At 46.2% G+C, this 18,456-nt stretch overlaps 1 protein-coding gene across 1 annotated transcript in view; it reads right to left on the bottom strand.

Moving 5' to 3' along the window:
* Positions 1-707: 707 nt before the first annotated feature.
* Positions 708-18,456, bottom strand: part of LOC149748892 (2'-5'-oligoadenylate synthase-like protein 2) — a 33,170-nt gene continuing 15,421 nt past the window's right edge. Inside the window, exon 2 of the mRNA XM_089912949.1 lies at positions 708-15,137. Coding sequence (XP_089769075.1) covers positions 14,942-15,137 — 196 coding nt within the window. The 3' untranslated portion in view covers positions 708-14,941. The remainder of the gene's footprint in view (positions 15,138-18,456) is intronic.

Raw genomic sequence — 18,456 nt, 5'->3', positions numbered from 1 at the left:
ACACACACACAGCCAAGAGAAAAGACAGCGAGCTTCTCTGCAATCCCCTGGTTCGGAGTTTTGAGAAGTTTTATTCCCTTCTCTGAGATTACCCATTCTTCCCTGCATGAAGCATGTTCAGCGAAGTCATTTGTCCTGCAGCTTTACAGGAGTTCAGATCCCGCAGCAGTGAGATATCCATTTCCTCCCTGGAGAATGAGGACTCCCCCTGAGGGAGGTTAATGCTCAGGACAGGAGCATCCCTGGAGCTGGTGACAGCCAAGGGGCTGTGACTCAGGACTGTCCCAGGCAGGCCATCAACTCTCTGGGAGAGCCTCAAGGATGTACTTAGCCTCCGTTTACAGGAGGTGAGGAGGGCAGAGTGCTGCAGACGGGGAGCGGGGCGGCCACACCCAGACTAAACCCTAGCTGGCACCCTGCAAGAGACAGAAAACCTCTCCCCTCAGGTCCCACCAGCCCTGCTCTCCCCTTCTGTGCACCCCTTTCAAATGCGTTTTTCTGCTTTGCCCCCTCCCATTCAATCCGTTCTATGTACAGCAGTCACGGTGATCCTGGTAAGTCCCAAGTCAGATCGTGTTGCTCAGAGCTCAAAACCCTTCGGAGGCTCCCATCTGGATTCGAACAAAAGCAGTCTTCTCCCCCTCTCCCCCTCCCCATTCCTCTCTCTCTCTGTCTCTCTCTCTCTGTCTCTCTGACACACACACACACACACACACACACACACACACACACACACCGTCCCTCCCCTTCCCTCAAGCCCTTCCAGAGACACTGGTGAGCTGTCCCTGGCTGTTCCTAGCAGCTCCCTCCCCATAGCCTCCTGCACTTACTATTCTCTCTGCCTAGAATGTTCTTTCTCTCCATAACTACAGGGGCTGCTCTCTCCAGTCTGTCCACATGTCCCCTTCAAATTAGGGTAGCCCTCTTTCCCTTTGATGCTTTATTGTTCCCGTAACCTACATCATCTGGTAACATGCTAAAAACTTCCATGCTTTTCTTTGCGGGTCCTTCCCTACCCCACCTCTCACTCCCAGATTGCAAGGATCTCTGTATAATTTTTTCACAGCCGTCTATCTCGAGGACCAAGTACAGTGCCCGGCTCCAGCAAGCACTCAGATATTCGCTAAAGAAATTAGGAAATGGACCAGGCTACTTAGCTTCAGAAGCTCTTTCATGGAAGTTCCCATCCCCTCCGTACCAGTTCTTAGCTAGTTGACTGAAGACTAGCACCCTGACAATGAGGCAGCTCTAAACTGTGAACGACAAAAATATTTACTGTGTCTCCGAGGGGCACTTGTGTTTGGTATTTTATTTTTTAAATAATTTTTTAAATTAATTAATTTATTTATTTTTGGCTGCGTTGGGTCTTCATTGCTGTGCGCGGGCTTTCTCTAGTTGCGGCGAGCGGGGGCTACTCCTCGTTGCGGTGTGTGGGCTTCTCACTGTGGTGGCTTCTCTTGTTGCGGAGCACGGGCTCTAGGTGCATGCACTTCAGTAGTTGTGGCACACGGGCTTCAGTAGCTGTGGCTCGCAGGCTCTAGAGTGCAGGCTCAGTAGTTGTGGTGTGGTGCACGGGCTTAGTTGTTCCGAAACATGTGGGATCTTCTCGGACCAGGGCTCAAACCCGTGTCCCCTGCATTGGCAGGCGGATTCTTAACCACTGCGCCACCAGGGAAGTCCATGTTTGGTTTTTATTTGTAGTGAAATGCACATAAAATTGTATCATCATATCACTTATGAGTGTAGAGTTTAGAAACGTTAAGGAGATTCACGTTGTGCGGCAGCCAATCTCCAGAACTCTTTTCTTCTGGAAAAACTGGAACTCTCTGCCCTCCAGCAACCGCTACCCCCAGCCCCTGGCACCCACCATTCGACTTTCTGTCCGTATGAACTTGACCACTCTAGGTGCCTCATACAAGTGGAATCGAGAGCATTTGTCTTTCTGTGACTGGTAGGTTAGCATCATGTCCTCAAGATTCATCCATGTTGCAGCCTGTGTCAGAACTTCCTCTTTAAGGCTGAATAATATTCTGTTGTGTATACACCCCGTTTTGCTTATCTATTCATCTGTCAGTGGGCAGTTGGGTTGCTTCCATAGTTTAGTTATTGTGAACAATGCTGCTATGAACAGGGGTATACAAAGTATCTTGCAAAACCTGCTTTCAGTTATGTTGGGTATATACCCAGAAGTGGAATTCGACCATATGGTAATCCTACTTTTAATTTTGAGGAACCACCATAATATTTTGCACAATGACTCTACCATTTTACATTCTCACCAGTAGTGCACAGGGTTCCAATTTCCTACATCCTCATTAACACTTGTTATTTTTTGTTTTCACAGTAGCCACCCTAATGTGTGTAAGGTGGTATCTCACTGTAGTCTTGACTTGTATTCTCCTAATGATCTCTGATGCTGAGCATCTTTTGAGGTGTTTATGGGCCATTTATGTATCTTCTTAGCAGAAATGTCTAATCAAGTCCTTTGCCCATTTTTTAGCCAGGTTGTTTGCTTTGTGGTTGAGTTTTAGGAGTTCTCTGTACACTCTAGATATTAATCCCTTATCAGATATGTGATTTCCAAACATCTCCTCCCATTCTGTGATTGCCCTTTTCCTCTGTTGATAGGGTCTTGATGCACACAGTTTTAAAAATTTTCATGAAGTCAATTTCTCTATTTTCCTTTTGTTGCCTGTGCCTTCGGTGTCATATTCAAGAAATCATTGCCAAAATCTAATGCCATTAAACTTTGGGGCACTTGTGCTTTTTAAAAGGACCTTTTAATGACAAGTTCCCCAGTTTGGGGAGTTCAGAGCCCTGAAACCTAACTATAAGTGTTCCCAGTGCAGAAAGTACATAAGAACCAGAGTGCTTAATCAACATTTCTGTTGGCAAGCGAGGTCCCAAGGAGCATGTGGAAGCACAGCAGAAGTAACATGGAGGACTTTTAGGAATGTTCTCTGCCACCTTAGTTTCCTCCCTCTTTCTCCATATATCCCTCCCATTTTTCATTCCTTCCTTCCTTTCAGATAACATGTCTGGGGAAGGATATGGTGAAGAAAATGCTTTTACCTCACTCCCCTATAACAACACTGACCACTCCATGAGCCTTGGAGAAACAATTTGCCTAATTTGGAGAGAAAAACTCCATTCAAGCCCTGCTGGGATGCAAGTTCAAATCTGCATGACCACAAAACCAACGTTCATGGACTCACTTGCCTCTATTGCTTTTTTAAGCTATAGGAATGCTGGATGAGGAATGTTGTCTGTTATTAACTAGCAAAACACGATCCCCCTTTGAGCCTTCATGTCATTACCTATAAGATGAAAATGGACAAGCACAGCACATCTCCAGTGTTACTTTTGAAATTTTCAGTGCTATCTTACATGAAAATAACATGAAGACACAGAAGCAAACCTGCCTTATTCCCTCTTATGCCTTGACTTCTTGGCCTGCGGAGAGGCCTCCAAGACCCTCCTTGGACGATCCAGGGTTCAGCCCAGCACTGAGCTAGACGACCACGGGCTCCCCTTCCGTGAGTGAGTCTTTGCATGGCTGTTTTGGGTTTTTTTCCCTAGACTCCCATTTCTTAAACGTTTAACAGGAGAGCCAGTCACAGATCTCCCTTTCACCCGAGGGCTGGCAGGTCACGAGGTCGCCAATATTTGTTTTATGTACTGCTAAGAGATTAAGGGGCAGTATAATTTCAGAGAAAAGTTAGGTTCTCTGGAAGTCAGGAACCCCAGCATCCTGCCCTTAAACACTCGAATGACCTTGAGCAATGAAAGGTCTCCAGACCTTCATTTCTCATCTTCAAATGAGAAGACAAATTGGACAACATCACTGTTTCCTAAAGTGTGGTGTGTACACCGCTGTGGAAAGTAAGCAATAGGTAGAAAAAAGTTAGGTGCTTTTATCTTATGTATATATCTATAAATACTTAAATAGCCTCTCAGCTCTACAGTATCTTAGCTATTATTGCTACAGCAAGGCTGAAGTCGGTGACACACACACAAGCAAGACCCAATGCTAGTACATGCGGTGAAGGTATCGCACCTTCAGGAATTGTCCTTTCCACCCAAACTGTCCAGAAAGATTGACACCGATGAAATGGATCGCTATTGTGGATCCTCATGTACCAAATTCCCATGAGCTTTGCTGAGAAGACCTCAGCAGTGCATCAAAGCATCCCTTTGATGCAATGTGAATAAGGTTTAAAAAAGTTATTAATGTGGTTAGTAACTGACTGCAGTTTGGGAAATCCTACACTTGATTTCTTGGTTTCTTCCACGTCTAGCTGTCTTTGACGTGTGACGTGCTTAGACAAAAGTCAGTGTGCTCTCTTCAGGTCAGTCTTCATCTATAACCTGTGTTATACATGTGCCTCATTAAGGACAAATTTCTAGTTCCAGATGGGGAATTTGGAGCAGGCTCTTTTTTCTCTAAATGAATGGGGCTCTACTCCAAGAACACAGACTTCACATATATGGGTATAAACGCATACATACACCAAAGTCAAGTCACTTTCTATCCCTCTATTCACTGTTTAGGCCCTTAAGGTATTGTTTACAGCCGGACACTTGGCTTGCAGGGAAGAATCTCATCCACCTGAGATCTTAGGCACAGTGCCTCCAATCCCCTCCTCTCTTTCTGTTAAATTTCTGCAAAGGCAGGAAGTACCAGAGTGATGCAGAGGTTGGATGGAAGGTTGAGAAGAGGCCCCAAAGATGTAAGGCTTAGGATGACCCTGAAGAACAGAAGGGGTTTGGGCAGTCGGCATGGAAGCTAGAGAAAATTCCAACTGGGCAAGGAAGGAGTGGGCACTATAAATGGGGGACAGGGAAAAGACTGGAACACAGGGTTTGGACTGGGAAGTAAAGAGGATGCTATAAGGCAGGTTCGAGGGGTGGGTTAGAGAGAGCATGATGGCCCGCTAAATCTTTTAAGCTCCACTCTGTGCCACTCACGTGCTACAAAAGGATTTATTTCAGTGTGAGGTAAGATGTAAGTGCTACTTTAAGAATTTAACTGAACCAAAATGACCTGGGGACCAGGATGCTAGTCTACTGTTCTAGGTACCGTTCTCCTGGGGAAAAAAGCCAACATACAATGGTGCATTAGTCTGTTTGGGCTGCCATAATAGAATACTAGAGACTGGAGGCTTAAACAACAGAAATTTCCTTTCTCGCAGTTCTGGAATTCTGCAGTCTAAAATCAAGATGCCAGCAGAGTTGCTTTCTTCTGAGGCCTCTCTTCCTGGCTTGCAGACAGCTGCCTTCTCACTGAGTCCTCACGTGGTCTTACCTGTGTGTGTGCATGGACAGAGAGAGGCCGCTGATGTCTCTATCTTCTTATAAGGACACGAGTCCAGTCTGATTAGGGCTTCACCATTATGACTTTATTTAACCTTAATTACCTCCTTAAAGACCCTATTTCCTAATACAGTCACATTAGAGGTGAGGGCTTTAACTCAGGAATTGGTGGGGGTGGGGCGTTTCTGCCCTATGTGAGAGGGCTGGGAATGGCACAGAGCACATCCCGCTGAAGGCTGTGCCTGTGCTGCCCTTCCCACCTTTTCCAGTGGTAAGATATAGGCAGAGAGGGAAGAGCGTTCTAGAACAGGCTTCATGACTTGCTTCAGTTCAAACCTATTCAAACCCAAGGACAAGCATTCACTCTTGTGGACCAGCACAGCTTACCAGATTTTCAGGGGTTGGGGGAGAGTTTAAAGCCCAAATAAAGTGTTAATTTCTCGTTGGCCGGGGCCACAAGCCGCCCACACAGTGTGGGCAGGTAGCTCCCTCAGCATCCAAACTCCCTCTGTGGGGAAATGAAACCCCCGGGGTCATTTGGAGGAAAGGTGCAGTTTCAATACACCCATACAAAGGGAGTAGAGTCATAAGATTTATTACTTTCAAAAATAGATAACTAATGAGAACCTACTGTATAGCACAGGGAACTCTACTCAATGCTCTGTGGTGACCTAAATGAGAAAGAAATCTAAAAAGGAGGGGATATACGTATACGTGTAACTGATTCACTCTGCTGTACAGCAGAGACTAACGCAACATTGTAAAGCGGCTGTGCTCCAACAAAAATTAATTTAAAACATAAAAAAAATGATTTATTACTTATATATCCCAGAAGCAAAGGGACACAGTGAGCCGGGGGAAGGGCAGTCTTCCACCCCAGGTAACAAGCCAGCAGGAGATAGAGCAGGGTAGCAAGCACCTAGTCCTTACAAGGTGATTGGGGCAGAGGCTACTAACTTTTCACAGGCTTAACTCTAAGTGGTTATTTTTTTTTAACATCTTTATTGGAGTATAATTGCTTTACAATGGTGTGTTAGTTTCTGCTTTATAACAAAGTGAATCAGTTATACATATACATATGTTCCCATATCTCTTCTCTCTTGCGTCTCCCTCCCACCCTCCCTATCCCACCCCTCTAGAGGGTCACAAAGCCCCGAGCTGATCTCCCTGTGCTATGCGGCTGCTTCCCACTAGCTATTTTACATTTGGCAGTGTATATACGTCCATGCCACTCTCTCACTTTGTCACAGCTTACCCTTCCCCCTCCCCATATCCTCAAGTCCATTCTCTAGTAGGTTTGTGTCTTTATTCCTGTCTTACCCCTACGTTCTTCATGACCTTCTTTTTTTTCCCCTTAGATTCCATATATATGTGTTAGCATACGGTATTTGTTTTTCTCTTTCTGACTTACTTCACACTGTATGACAGACTCTAGGTCCATCCACCTCACTACAAATAACTCAATTTCGTTTCTTTTTATGGCTGAGTAATATTCCATTGTATATATGTGCCACATCTTCTTTATCCATTCATCTGTTGATGGACACTTAGGTTGCTTCCATGTCTTGGCTATTGTAAATAGAGCTGCAATGAACATTTTGGTACATGACTCTTTTTGAATTATGGTTTTCTCATGGTATATGCCCAGTAGTGGGATTGCTGGGTCGTATGGTAGTTCTAGCTGTAGTTTTTTAAGGAACCTCCATACTGTTCTCCATAGTGGCTGTATCAATTTACATTAAAAAATTTTATTTTAAACCCGCTTAGCTCTAAATTTTTTTAAACTTTTATTTATTTATGTTTTTTGGCCACACAGTGTGGCATGCAGAACTTCCCTGACCAGGGGTCGAACCCATGCCCGCTGCAGTGGAAGCTCAGAGTCTTAACCACTGGACCACCAGGGAAGCCCACTCAGTGGTTATATTAAAAGGTTCCACCGGGGAAGGCAAAGCAGGAACCTGTGGGGATACCCTAAACCTATCTAAAAGTCCAGACTCTGAACTTTTGGTGTTAGTAGGGTCACCATACTGTAAAATGCCTAGGCAGCCACTCAGAAAAACAAAATCGTTTTCCTCAAAGTTGTTTTCCTCATCACCCCTTTCTAGTTTTGACCCTCCTGCATTATGATCCCAGCTAGGACAGCAGGTGACATGACGCAGCTGCAGGAAGGGCTTGGGGAAAAAAGCTCAGTGAGGGCAGCCTGGAGTGGAGTAAGATAGATCCTGGGTGAAATCCCAGCTTCACCACTAGCTGTGTGACCTTGGGCAAGTGACCTCACCTCTCTGAGCTTCCATTAAAAAAAAATTTCCATTATCAAAAATTTTAAACAGAAAAATAGAAAGAGAATACAATGAACACATACATCCGCCCAGATTCAACAAGTCTAAACTCTGCCATATTTGCTTCAACTAAGCCACTTTAGAGTAAATTACAAACGCTAAGGACCATCGTCCCTAAATACTTTAGCATTTGTGTCCAACAAAAGAGAACATTTTCCCCCATAACCACAAAACTATTACGCCTCAAAACAACAGTTCCCTGGGACTTCCCTGGTGGTCTGGTGGTAAAGAATCCACCTTCCAATGCAGGGGACTCGGGTTCGATCCCTGGTCAGGGAACGAAGATCCCATATGCTGCAGGGCAACTAAGTCCACGTGCCACAACTACTGAGCTCCCACGCCTCAACTAGAGAGCCCGTGTGCCGCAAACTACAAAGCCCACACACCCTGGAACCCACGCGCCACAACTAGGGAGAGAAAATCCGCACGCCACAACTAGAGAGAAGCCCGAGCCCGCACGCTGCAACAAAAGATCCTGCATTGCCACAACTAAGACCTGACGCAGCCAAGAAAATAAATAAATATTAAAATAACAATTCCCTTATATATATATTATTTAATATTCTGGCCACATTGAAATTTCCGCAACTGTTCCCAAATTATATTTTACAGATGGTCCATTCACACCAAGATCCAATCAGAGACCTTGCATTGCATTTGGTCATTATGGATCTTAAATCACTGAGTTTCCATTCTGCTCATCTGTAAAATGGGAAAAGAATAATACATACCTCACAGGGTACACAAATTAGACATAATACGTGTTAAGGGGTTAGGCTAGTGCATCCAAAAATGCACACTATTATTATTAGCTTCCTTACTGGACTTGCTCTGCTCAAGGCAGCAGTGCATTGGGATGGAGTGTCTTGAGATGTCAGTAGCATGGGCTAGAGATAATGAGGCAACAGGTCCCAGCATCCTCAGGGATGTAGACCCACAAGCTGCATTTTGCCCAGCCCTGGCCTGGGGATGGAGGGAACCAGTCTCACCTTGACCACCTTCAGCACCCCCGATTCCTGGTCCAGCCCATGCTCCCCCTGGAAGCTCTGCTCCCTCAGGAACTGCTCCACAGTCTGCACAGTCTCCAACACCTCTTTTTTCCACTTCTGGCTGGGATGCAGGCAGTGAGCCACGATGGAGTTCAGCCTGGAAGCTGGGGTGACAAAGAGCTTCCGGGGCACTGCCATCTGTCTTGAGAGTACCACTGGTGGCTAGATATATACCCACACACCTACCCAGCTCCTGGCACACACACTCTTCTTTAAGGGGACTCCTCCTCAGCTGACCTCCAGCACCCTGTGGAATAAAGGACCAGAGTGGAGAGGAAACAAGGGGTGTCTGGCTGACCAGGGGATCCTCTTCCTGGAGGCCATTCACTGCAGCTGGGGTATCGAGGGACACTGGGTGAAACCACCTTAACAGGCGGGGCTTTTAGTCACCCTTTCTGCTGTAGGTTTCGTTTCTCGCCTCTTAGTTTTCCTTTTACAACTTGGAAACTGAAACTGGCTTGAGGATGGCCCTGGGAAAGGCAACTCCCCCAGGAGATGGGAGTTGGATGGTATCCACCAATCCCATCCCCACAACCTTGTCACCCAAAACAGGCTCAGTAAGAGCAGGCACTCGCTGGAGGTTGGGCTGAACAGTGGGAATTCTAGGGTTCCGCAGAACAAACTCTGGAATTCCAGTCTGCCCTTTGCCAGACTCTTAACCTCTCTGACCCTCACAGAAATAATCCTTAAAATGGGTTTAAGAATAATACCTACCCCATAGGTTGTGTGGATTAAGCAAGAGAACATTTAGCAGAGAAAACATTAAGTAAATGCAAGTATTGTTATTCGTTCACTGTACATCTATTGAGTGCTGGCTGGGTGCCAGACATTGTGCTAAGGAGACAATGTAAGATGTGGTTCCTGCCCCAGGGGTTCCCAGAGCAGTGGGGGAGACGGCGGAGACACAGAGAGTCCAGTGTCCTGTGTACTAGGAGAAAAGAGGGCACAGAAACTTGGTGGAAATTCAGGCAGAAGAGTTTCTTTGGGGTCACCTGTGGTGTCAGTGAACACCTGCTTGAGATGAGTCTTAAAAGACTGGGAATGCGGCCAGGAGACAGAGGGCACAAGACAGGATAAGGCTGAGAAGTGTGAATCATCCTGGTATGTGCCAGGACTCGGCTGTCAGGTCCACGTTGGCATGGAGGGCAGGGAGGGGAGAGGTGAGAGCTGTGCCTGGACAGGTGGGCAGGGATTGAAACTCGGAATGCCATTCATTCATTCATTCAACAAACATTTGTTGCGTGCCCGCTATGTGCCAGGCAGGTGTCCTGGGGATACAGCAGTGAATAGGCAAAATTCTCGGACTGCAGAGAGCTAACACTCTAATGGTGGAGACAGATAATAAACAGGATAAATAAGTAACATTATAATAATTAAGACGGTGATAAGTGCTAATCAGGAAAATAAAGCAGGGAAAGAGGTTAAAAGATACTGACTACGTGTGTGGGGAGGGTGAGAAGTGGCAATGTTCAGGGGTTCAGTCTCAAGAAAGGTGGCTAGGGAAGGTCTGAAAAGGAGACATTTGAGCAAAGACATGAAGGAGGCGAAGAGTGAGCGGTATGTATGTCAGAGGGAAGAATGAGAGAAAGTGGGACTTCCCTGGTGGTCCAGTGGGTAAGACTCCACTCTCCCAATGCAGGGGGCCCAGGTTCGATCCCTGATTGGGGAACTAAATTCCACATGCATGCCGCAGCTAAGAGTCTGTATGCGGCAACTAAGAAGTCCACACGCCCCAACGAAAGATCCCGTGTGCCGCGACTGAGAGCCGGCTCAGCCAAAAATTTAAAAAAAATTAAATAAATAAAAAAAATTAAAGAAGAATGGGAGAAGGAACAGCAAGTGCAAAGGCCCTGTGGCGGCAGTATGCCTGGTGGGATTGAGGAACAGCAGTGTGACTGGAATGGAATGATCAAAGGGGGAGAGTGGGAGGGGATGAGGTTTGAGTACAAGTGTAGGGGGCAAATTGTGTAGGATCTTGAAGACTACTAAGACTTTGGCTTTTACTCTGTGATTGAAATGGGGAGCCACTGGGGAGTTCCAAGCAGAAGAGGGACATGGATGGACTTTCATTTTAACGGTATCACACTGGCTGTTCGTGGGAAGATTGGATTAAAAGCAGAGGGTGGGGAGTGGAGGTGAGAGCAGAAGCAGGAATTCAGTTAAGAAGCTACTACAACAGTCCAGGCAAGAGATGTGGCGCCTTGGATCAGAATGGTAGCAGTGAAAGGTAGGGAGAAGTGGTATGATTCAATTTTCTTATTATGGAAAATTTCAAACATGAACAAAAGTAGAATAATACAATGAACCTCCATGTACCATCCCCCATCTTCAACAATTATCAACCTGTAGACAGTTTTTTAAATGTTTATTCAGGTCTTCTGCCCATTTTTATTTTTATTGGCCACCCGGCACGCGGGATCTTAGTTCCCCAACCAGGGATTGAACCCATGCCCCCTGCAGTAGAAGCACAGAGTCCTAACCACTGGACCACCAGGGAAGTCCCAACCTACAGACAATCTTGTTTCAATGATATCTCCATCCACATCTCCCCTCCTGTATTATTTGGAAGTGAATCCCAGACCTCATATCATTTCACTGGCTATATTTTGAGTATAAACAGGTCTTGCTAAAGGATAGAGTGTGATGTGAGAGAAAAATTAGAGTCAAGGACCACTCTAAGGTTTTTGGCCTTAGCACTGGAAGGATGGAATTGTCCTTAACTGAGAAGGGAAAGACTGGGCCAGGGCACAGTGTAGGCATGAAGGTCGGGAGCTCGGCTTTGGAAGCAAACTTGAGTGTCTAGTGAGATCCAAGTTGGCTAGGGAGTTGCATATTTGAGTCTGGATTTCAGGGACGAAGTCTGGGGTTGAGATACAAATTATCAGCATAGATATATTTAAAGCCATGAGTCTGGATGGGTTCACCAAGGGAGTGAGTATAGAGCAAGACAAGAAAAGGACCAGTGACTGGGCCCTGAAACACTTAATAGTATTAAGTGATTGGGGAGAGGCAAGCATCCGGCAAACAAGAATGCGAAGGAGTAGCCAGGGAGGTGGAAGAAAAATCAGTAGTGTGTTTTGATAGCCAAGTGGAAACATTGTTCTAGGAAAGAGAAAGTGATCCACTGGGTCACATATCAGGTGAATCTGCGCTGACTTTGTCCTGAGGGCAGTGGCAAATCAGAGGAGCGACCAGAGGTGAAATGACCATTCTGGAAAGATTGGTCTGGTTGCTTCTGTGGGGAGGATGGATTGCAGGGGCCAGGGGTAGATATGTAGGGAAACGTGTCAGGACACTGTACAGTGATCCAGGTGAGAGGGAAGGTGACCCGGACTTGGCCGGAGAAGGGATGGGATTCTAGGTCTACCTTGGGGGAAGGGTGAACAGGACTTGGTGACTACAGGTAGGAGGTGAGGGAAAAGACAGGATGGCTATCAGCTCTCTGGCTTGGGTACCTGGGTAATGGATGGAGGGTACTGTTAACAAAGGGAGGAAGATAAAAGGAGGAGTGGGAAGTGGGGAGGTCTACAAGGGTAGCTGTTTAAGCCAGAGAGCTTAAAAAAGTTGTCCACATTGCCTAATGCTTCCGATAAGTTCAGGAATATAGGTCTGAGAAGCACCCAAGAGGCTACTGGTGATCATTGTGGGTGAAATGTAAGGGAGAGCTGGGAGCAGAAGCCAGATTTTAGGTGCGGGGTTGAAGAGTAAGTTGGGTGAGGAGGATGGAGACCAGGAGTGTAGATAACACTTTCAAGAACTTTGTCGTCAAAGGGAGGAGAAAGACCAGGTGTTAGCTGGAGGAAGTGGTGGGGTGGAGGGTGTTTGTTGTCTTAAATACCATTTGGGGGGGAAAAAACCCTCAATCATGACACGTTTCAATTTAAACTTTCCAACTGGCTAACCCCAAACGGAAAGAATCACATTTTTAATTACATAAATTCTAAAAGTCTCCATATTTTCAAAGTTTGGTAGTGCCTGGTCCTTAAACAGTCCTATATTATAACTGTTTAAAGAGCAGTGGCAATTTCGCAAACCAAAGTCAACAATAAAGTGAGATTCCAAACATTTGTCCTATGTTTATAATGACAGATAATGAGCTTCAAGGCAATATAAAAGTTATTCAAACAAAAGCTATTCAAACATTCAGACCTTACATCTTAGTTTAAAACTTTTTTTGAAGTATAATTGATTTACAACACTATATCGGTTTCAGGTGTACAACATAGTTATTCAATATTTTTACAGGTTGTACTCCATTTGAAGTTATTATAGGCACTTCCCTGGTGATCCAGTGGTAAAGAATCTGCCTTCCAATTCAGGGGACACAGGTCTGATCCCTGGTCGGGGAACTAAGATCCTACAGGTGGCAGGGCAACTAAGCCCGCGTGCCACAACTACTGAGCCCATGTGCCCTGGAGCATGCAGGCCACAACTAGAGAGAAACCTCCACACCACAACGAAGAGCCCATGTCCTGCAATGAAAGATCCCGCACGCCTCAGTGAAGATCCTGCGTCTCGCAACTAAGACCCAATGCAGCCAAAAATAAATTAAATAAATAATAAACCTTTGAAAAACTAAAGTTATTATAATATATTGGCTCTATTCCCTGTGCTGTACAATATGTCCTTGTAGCTTATCTATTTTATACACAGTAGTTTGTACCTCTTAATCCCGTCCTCCTATTTTGCCTCTCCCCACTGGTAGCCACCACTTTGCTCAACAGACTTTACATATTAGTTTTGATTCATTTCATTATTCATTTTCATGAGATATCTGGGAGTTCAGCAGCTTTCAAGATTTCGAAAGGGGGAATTCCCTGGCAGTCCAGCGGTTGGGACTCTGGGCTTTCACTGCCAGGGACCAGGGTTCAATCCCTGGTCTGGTATTTAGGAACCTGCAGGCCTCGCAGAGTGGCCAAAAAAAAACGATTTAAAAAGGGAACATGGGGCTTCCCTGGTGGCGCAGTGTTTAGGAGTCCGCCTGCCGATGCAGGGGACATGGGTTCGTGCCCCGGTCTGGGAAGATCCTACACGCCGCTGAGCGGCTAGGCCCGTGAGCCATGGCCGCTGAGACTGCGCGTCCGGAGCCTGTGCTCTGCAACAGGAGAGGCCACAACAGTGAGAGGCCCGCGTACCGCAAAAGAAAAAAAAAAAAAAAGGGAACATGCAGTCGATTGTGTATTGGTTTTATGGTTTGTAGAAATGCCACGTAGTTGGGCACATTTCTATGGCGGTGGGGGAAGAGCTAGTAGTTAGGAAGGGTGTGGGCTGGGTTTTAGGAAGAGGAAGATACATAAAGATGGGTTTTCTCTTAGCTTGTGTTCCTCCAAATGCAGAGCCTGAGACAAGGAGTTGCATGAGACTTGTTTTGGGAAATGATCCCAAGGGACAGGTGTGGGGGATTGAGAAGGAGGAAAAAACAGTCCAAGAAATATCATGAAATTGATCACTACTGTGGGCAGCTGAGCTTTGATCCCACTGGGGACCCTCTAAGGAGCAATGCAGAACGTGCCTCAAAATTATCCACCTGAGAGGTGGAGGAGGGGAGTATGCACTCGCTGCACTCGCTGGTTCCTGTCTTTCAATGCGCCAAGGCTTACCCCCTGGGGTGTTAACTCCCTGGAACTTCCATATTTGCTCAGAATTACTTGGAAGGCTTGTTAAGACACAGATTGCTGAGTCTCACTACCAGAGAACCTAACTCAGGTAATTCTGGGCTAGTTGCTGAGAATTTTTATTTCAAAGAGGTTCCCAGATGATGTTGATTCTGCTGGTCTGGGGTCCTTACTTTTGAGAATCAATAACTTAGAGGTTTGAGCTTTGAAAGGTGACAACATGGGGGAGAAGGAAAGTTGACTCAAAGTCATGGAGTTGTGAGCCAGCATTCAGTGTTCTGGAATTGCAAGTGTTTGGCCACGTCTGGTATGTTTTGAGAGTGACGAGGAGAGACTGAGAGGTCAGCAAGAGCTAAATGGTCAAGAACCCTGAATGCCAAGCAAAGGAACTTGAACTTGATTCTGTAGGTAATAGGAGCCATTGGAGAATTTTAAGCAGGGGAGGATTCTGTTTCTATTTATGCTTCAGAAAGAGCACAGTGGTCTGGGTAGAAAGGGGTGAGCTAGGGGGACATGACCATAGAAGTCTACAAAATGAACAGCCTGATCTTGGAACTCGTGGGGATGTGGGGCCTCTCTTAACGAGCATGATGGTGTCACAATCCTTGATGTGCAGTCTGAGAAGCTATTGATTCCACAGTTTCTGGCCCTGGAACCTGAGTATCTGATCCTCCATGTAAGGTCCTCCAGCCTCTTCAATCTTCTCTTTCAAGTCGTGGATGGAGTCATCAGGGTCAATGGTGTAAGGCTTGCCCTGGCCACTGGAGTCCTTCATGAAGACCTGGGTCTCAGGGGGGAAGGTCTCCAGCACCTGGAGGCTCCTGAAAGGAGAGACAGTGGTGTCTACTGGGGCCACATGTCCTCTTGTTTTCATAGTTTTGCCTTTCCCAGAATGTCATATGGTTGGAATCATCCAGTGTGTAGTCTTTTCAGACTGGTTTCTTTCAACTAGCAATATGCATTTAAGCTTCTTCCATGGCTTTTCATACATCACCACTCACAGTAACAAATTATTTTTTTCTTGTGATGAGAGCTTTTAAGATCTACTCTCTTAGCAACTTTCAAATACACAACAATATTGTTAGCTATAGTCACTACACTATACATGACATCCCCAGGACTTATTTATCTTATAACTTGAAGTTTGTACCTTTGGACCACCTTCAGCTATTTCACCCACCTCCCACCTCTGGCAACCAGTCTATTCTATGTATCTGTGAGTTGTTTCTTCTTTGTTTTTAAAGATTCCACATATAAGTGATCTCATACAGTATTTATGTTTCGCCCTCTGACTTAATGCACTTAGCATAATGCCCTCAAGGTCTATCTGTGTTGTCACAAATGGCAGATTTCCTTCTTTTCATGTGGCTGAATAAAATTCCATTATCTATCTATCTATCTCTATCTATCTATCTATATCTATATGTCACATTTTCTTTATCCATTCACCTGTTGGACACTTAGTTGTTTCCTAGTCTTGATTTGCCTATTTTATTTTATTTTTTTACACACACTGCATGACATGCGGGCCTTAATTCCCTGACCAGGGATCAAACCCATGCCCCCTGCAGTGGAAGTGTGGAGTCTTAACCACTGGACCACCAGGGAAGTCCCCTGCTTTGCCAATTTTAGAATCAGATTATTTGTTTTGGTTTGTTTGTTTGTTTTTTGCTATGGAGTTGTTTGAATTCCTTATAGATTTTGGATATTAACCTTTTATCATACATGTGGTTTGCAAATATTTTTTCCCATTCCTAGGTTGCCTTTTCATTTTGTTGATTGTTTCTTTTGCTCTGCAGGAGCTTTTTAGTTTGATGTAGTCCCATTGGTTGCTTTTTGTTTTTGTTGCTTGTGGTTTTGTTGTCATACCCAAAAAATCATCACCAAGACCAATGTTAAAGAGCTTTCTCTTTATGTTCTCTTCTAGGAGTTTTACAGTTTCAGGTCTTACATTTAAGTCTAATCCATTTCAAGTTAATTTTTACAAGTGGTGTAAGATAGGGGTCCACTTTCTTTGTTTTGCATGTGGGTATCCAGTTTTCCCAACACCATTTACTGAAGAGACTATCTTTTCCCTGTTGAGTATTCTTGGATCCCTGTCAATTAGTTGCCTGTATGTGTGTGGATTTATTTCTCGGCTCTTGATTCTGTTGCATTGGTGTATGTGTCTGTTTTCATGCCAGTACCATACTATTTTGATTACTCTAGCTTTGTAGTATAATTTGAAATCAGGAAAAGTGTTGCCTCCAGCTTTGTTCTTCTTTCTCAGGATTGCTGTGGCTTTTGAAGTCTATTGCAGTTCCATACGAATTTTAGGATTGTTTTTCCTATTTATGTAAAAAATGTCATTGGAATTTTGATAGGGATTGCACTGGATCTGTAGATTGCTTTAGGTTGTATGGACATATACTCTCTGAGTGAGATGTGCATGTAAATGATTTGCCTAAGACTTATTAAAGCAAAACAAAAAAAGTCAAAGAAACTGCTACATTAGAAAATACTAAACGTGTAGAGTATGGGCGGCTGGTGTGTGCTCGGGATGACCCAGCCCCCTCCAGGCCAGAGAGGTGGGTGGGAAGCAGCAATTACAACAGACAAGGATGACCCTCCCTGTTTACCCCTCCCTCTGGGCCCATTTTATTCCGGGCTGCATCGTTTAAACTCAAAACACACTTTTAATATAGGGCCCTTGTAGCCATCTTGTTGTGCTACTCTTCACAACCCATGAGCGGGGTCACAGGAAGCTGTAAACAGGTCTGGCTTTTCATGTTACCACTCATACAAGCCAGTGCTTTTCCACACTTGATCTACAGATCACAGACACGTGAGGATTATGCAAAAGAACAAGAACAAAGCTTTATTATAAGTTTCACATCGAAACAGGGTCCACACGAGGCCCAGCCTGGGAGGAGGTGGACACTGATGGCCTCGCCACAAAATTATTGGCTCAGGCCAACTTCCTCCTCTTAAACCCCAAGGTAATGAATCGCGACCTGGAGGAGAATGACTTGGTCGATGGCCCAGTGGTTTTTTGTCCAGCCAAGCCCTGGGCAGGTGATGAGGGGGCCCTAAGAGCAAGGCTGCACCTTGCTGTGCCCACTGCGGAGCTGGGGCTGATAGGAGTAGAGGCCGGAACCGACAAACCCCTAAAGTCAGCCTTGGCTGGGCATGGGCTGCGCCCTCCGCTGGAAGTAGGGAGGCCCTGCCTGGGTGCGCCCAAGGGGATGTAACTTAAGATGGGGGCAGTAGTGCCTCCAAACCCAGGCTTCTTCTTAGGGCTGGGTCCCGTGGTCACCATGGGGTGGCTCTGGTGAGGAGGGCCCCAGGAGTTCAGGCGCACGATGCCCCCATTGCTGTGTGTGGTGCTCGGGGGCCCCCTCGTTCCTGCCGTAACACTGAGAGCTGCAAACATGCAGCTCAGATCTCGGGCAGCCGTTCTGCTCCCAAAACCCAGCTGTGTGCTGGCATGGGTGCCCACGGTGGAATTTGTGGATGATGAACCCACAGAAGATGCTTGTGCGGGGCCGCCCGAAGTTGGGGGGCCTGGAGCAGAGGCAAAGGCTGAAGCTTTCCTTTTCCTATGCTGGGGAGAGCTGCCACAGGCGGTGGTTCCTCGCTGCTGCCAATCAGGGCCCCCAGGGATGTGACTTAAGATGGAGGCAGTAGTGCCTCCGAACCCAGGCTTCTTCTTAGGGCTGAGTCCCGTGGTCACCATGGGGTGGCTCTGGTGAGGAGGGCCCCAGGAGTTCAGGCCCACGCTGCCCCCTTTGCTGTGTGTGGTGCTCGGGGGTCCCCTCGTTCCTGTTGTAACGCTGAGAGCTGCAAACATGCAGCTCAGATCTAGGGCAGCCGCTCTGCTCCCAAAACCCAGCTGTGTGCTGGCATGGGTGCCCACGGTGGAATTTGTAAATGATGAACATCCAGAAGATGCTTGTGCGGGGCCGTCCGAAGCTGCGGGGCCTGGAGCAGAGGCAAAGCCTGGAGCTTTCCGTTTCCTATGCTGGGGAGAGCTGCCACAGGCGGTGGTTCCTCGCTGCTGCCAATCAGGGCCCCCAGAGATGGGCTGGGTAGTGGCTCCAGGCTGCAGAGGAAATCTCAGAGTTTGAGTGCGGGACCTGAGTGCAAGCAAGCTGGTGGTGA

The sequence above is a fragment of the Delphinapterus leucas genome, chromosome 6 (genome assembly GCF_059928025.1).
Source record: "Delphinapterus leucas isolate spDelLeu-1000000601 "Yukka" chromosome 6, BTC_Dleu_Yukka2, whole genome shotgun sequence".
In the NCBI taxonomy this organism is placed as follows: domain Eukaryota; kingdom Metazoa; phylum Chordata; class Mammalia; order Artiodactyla; family Monodontidae; genus Delphinapterus; species Delphinapterus leucas.
This window is presented reverse-complemented; position numbering and strand designations above follow the sequence as displayed.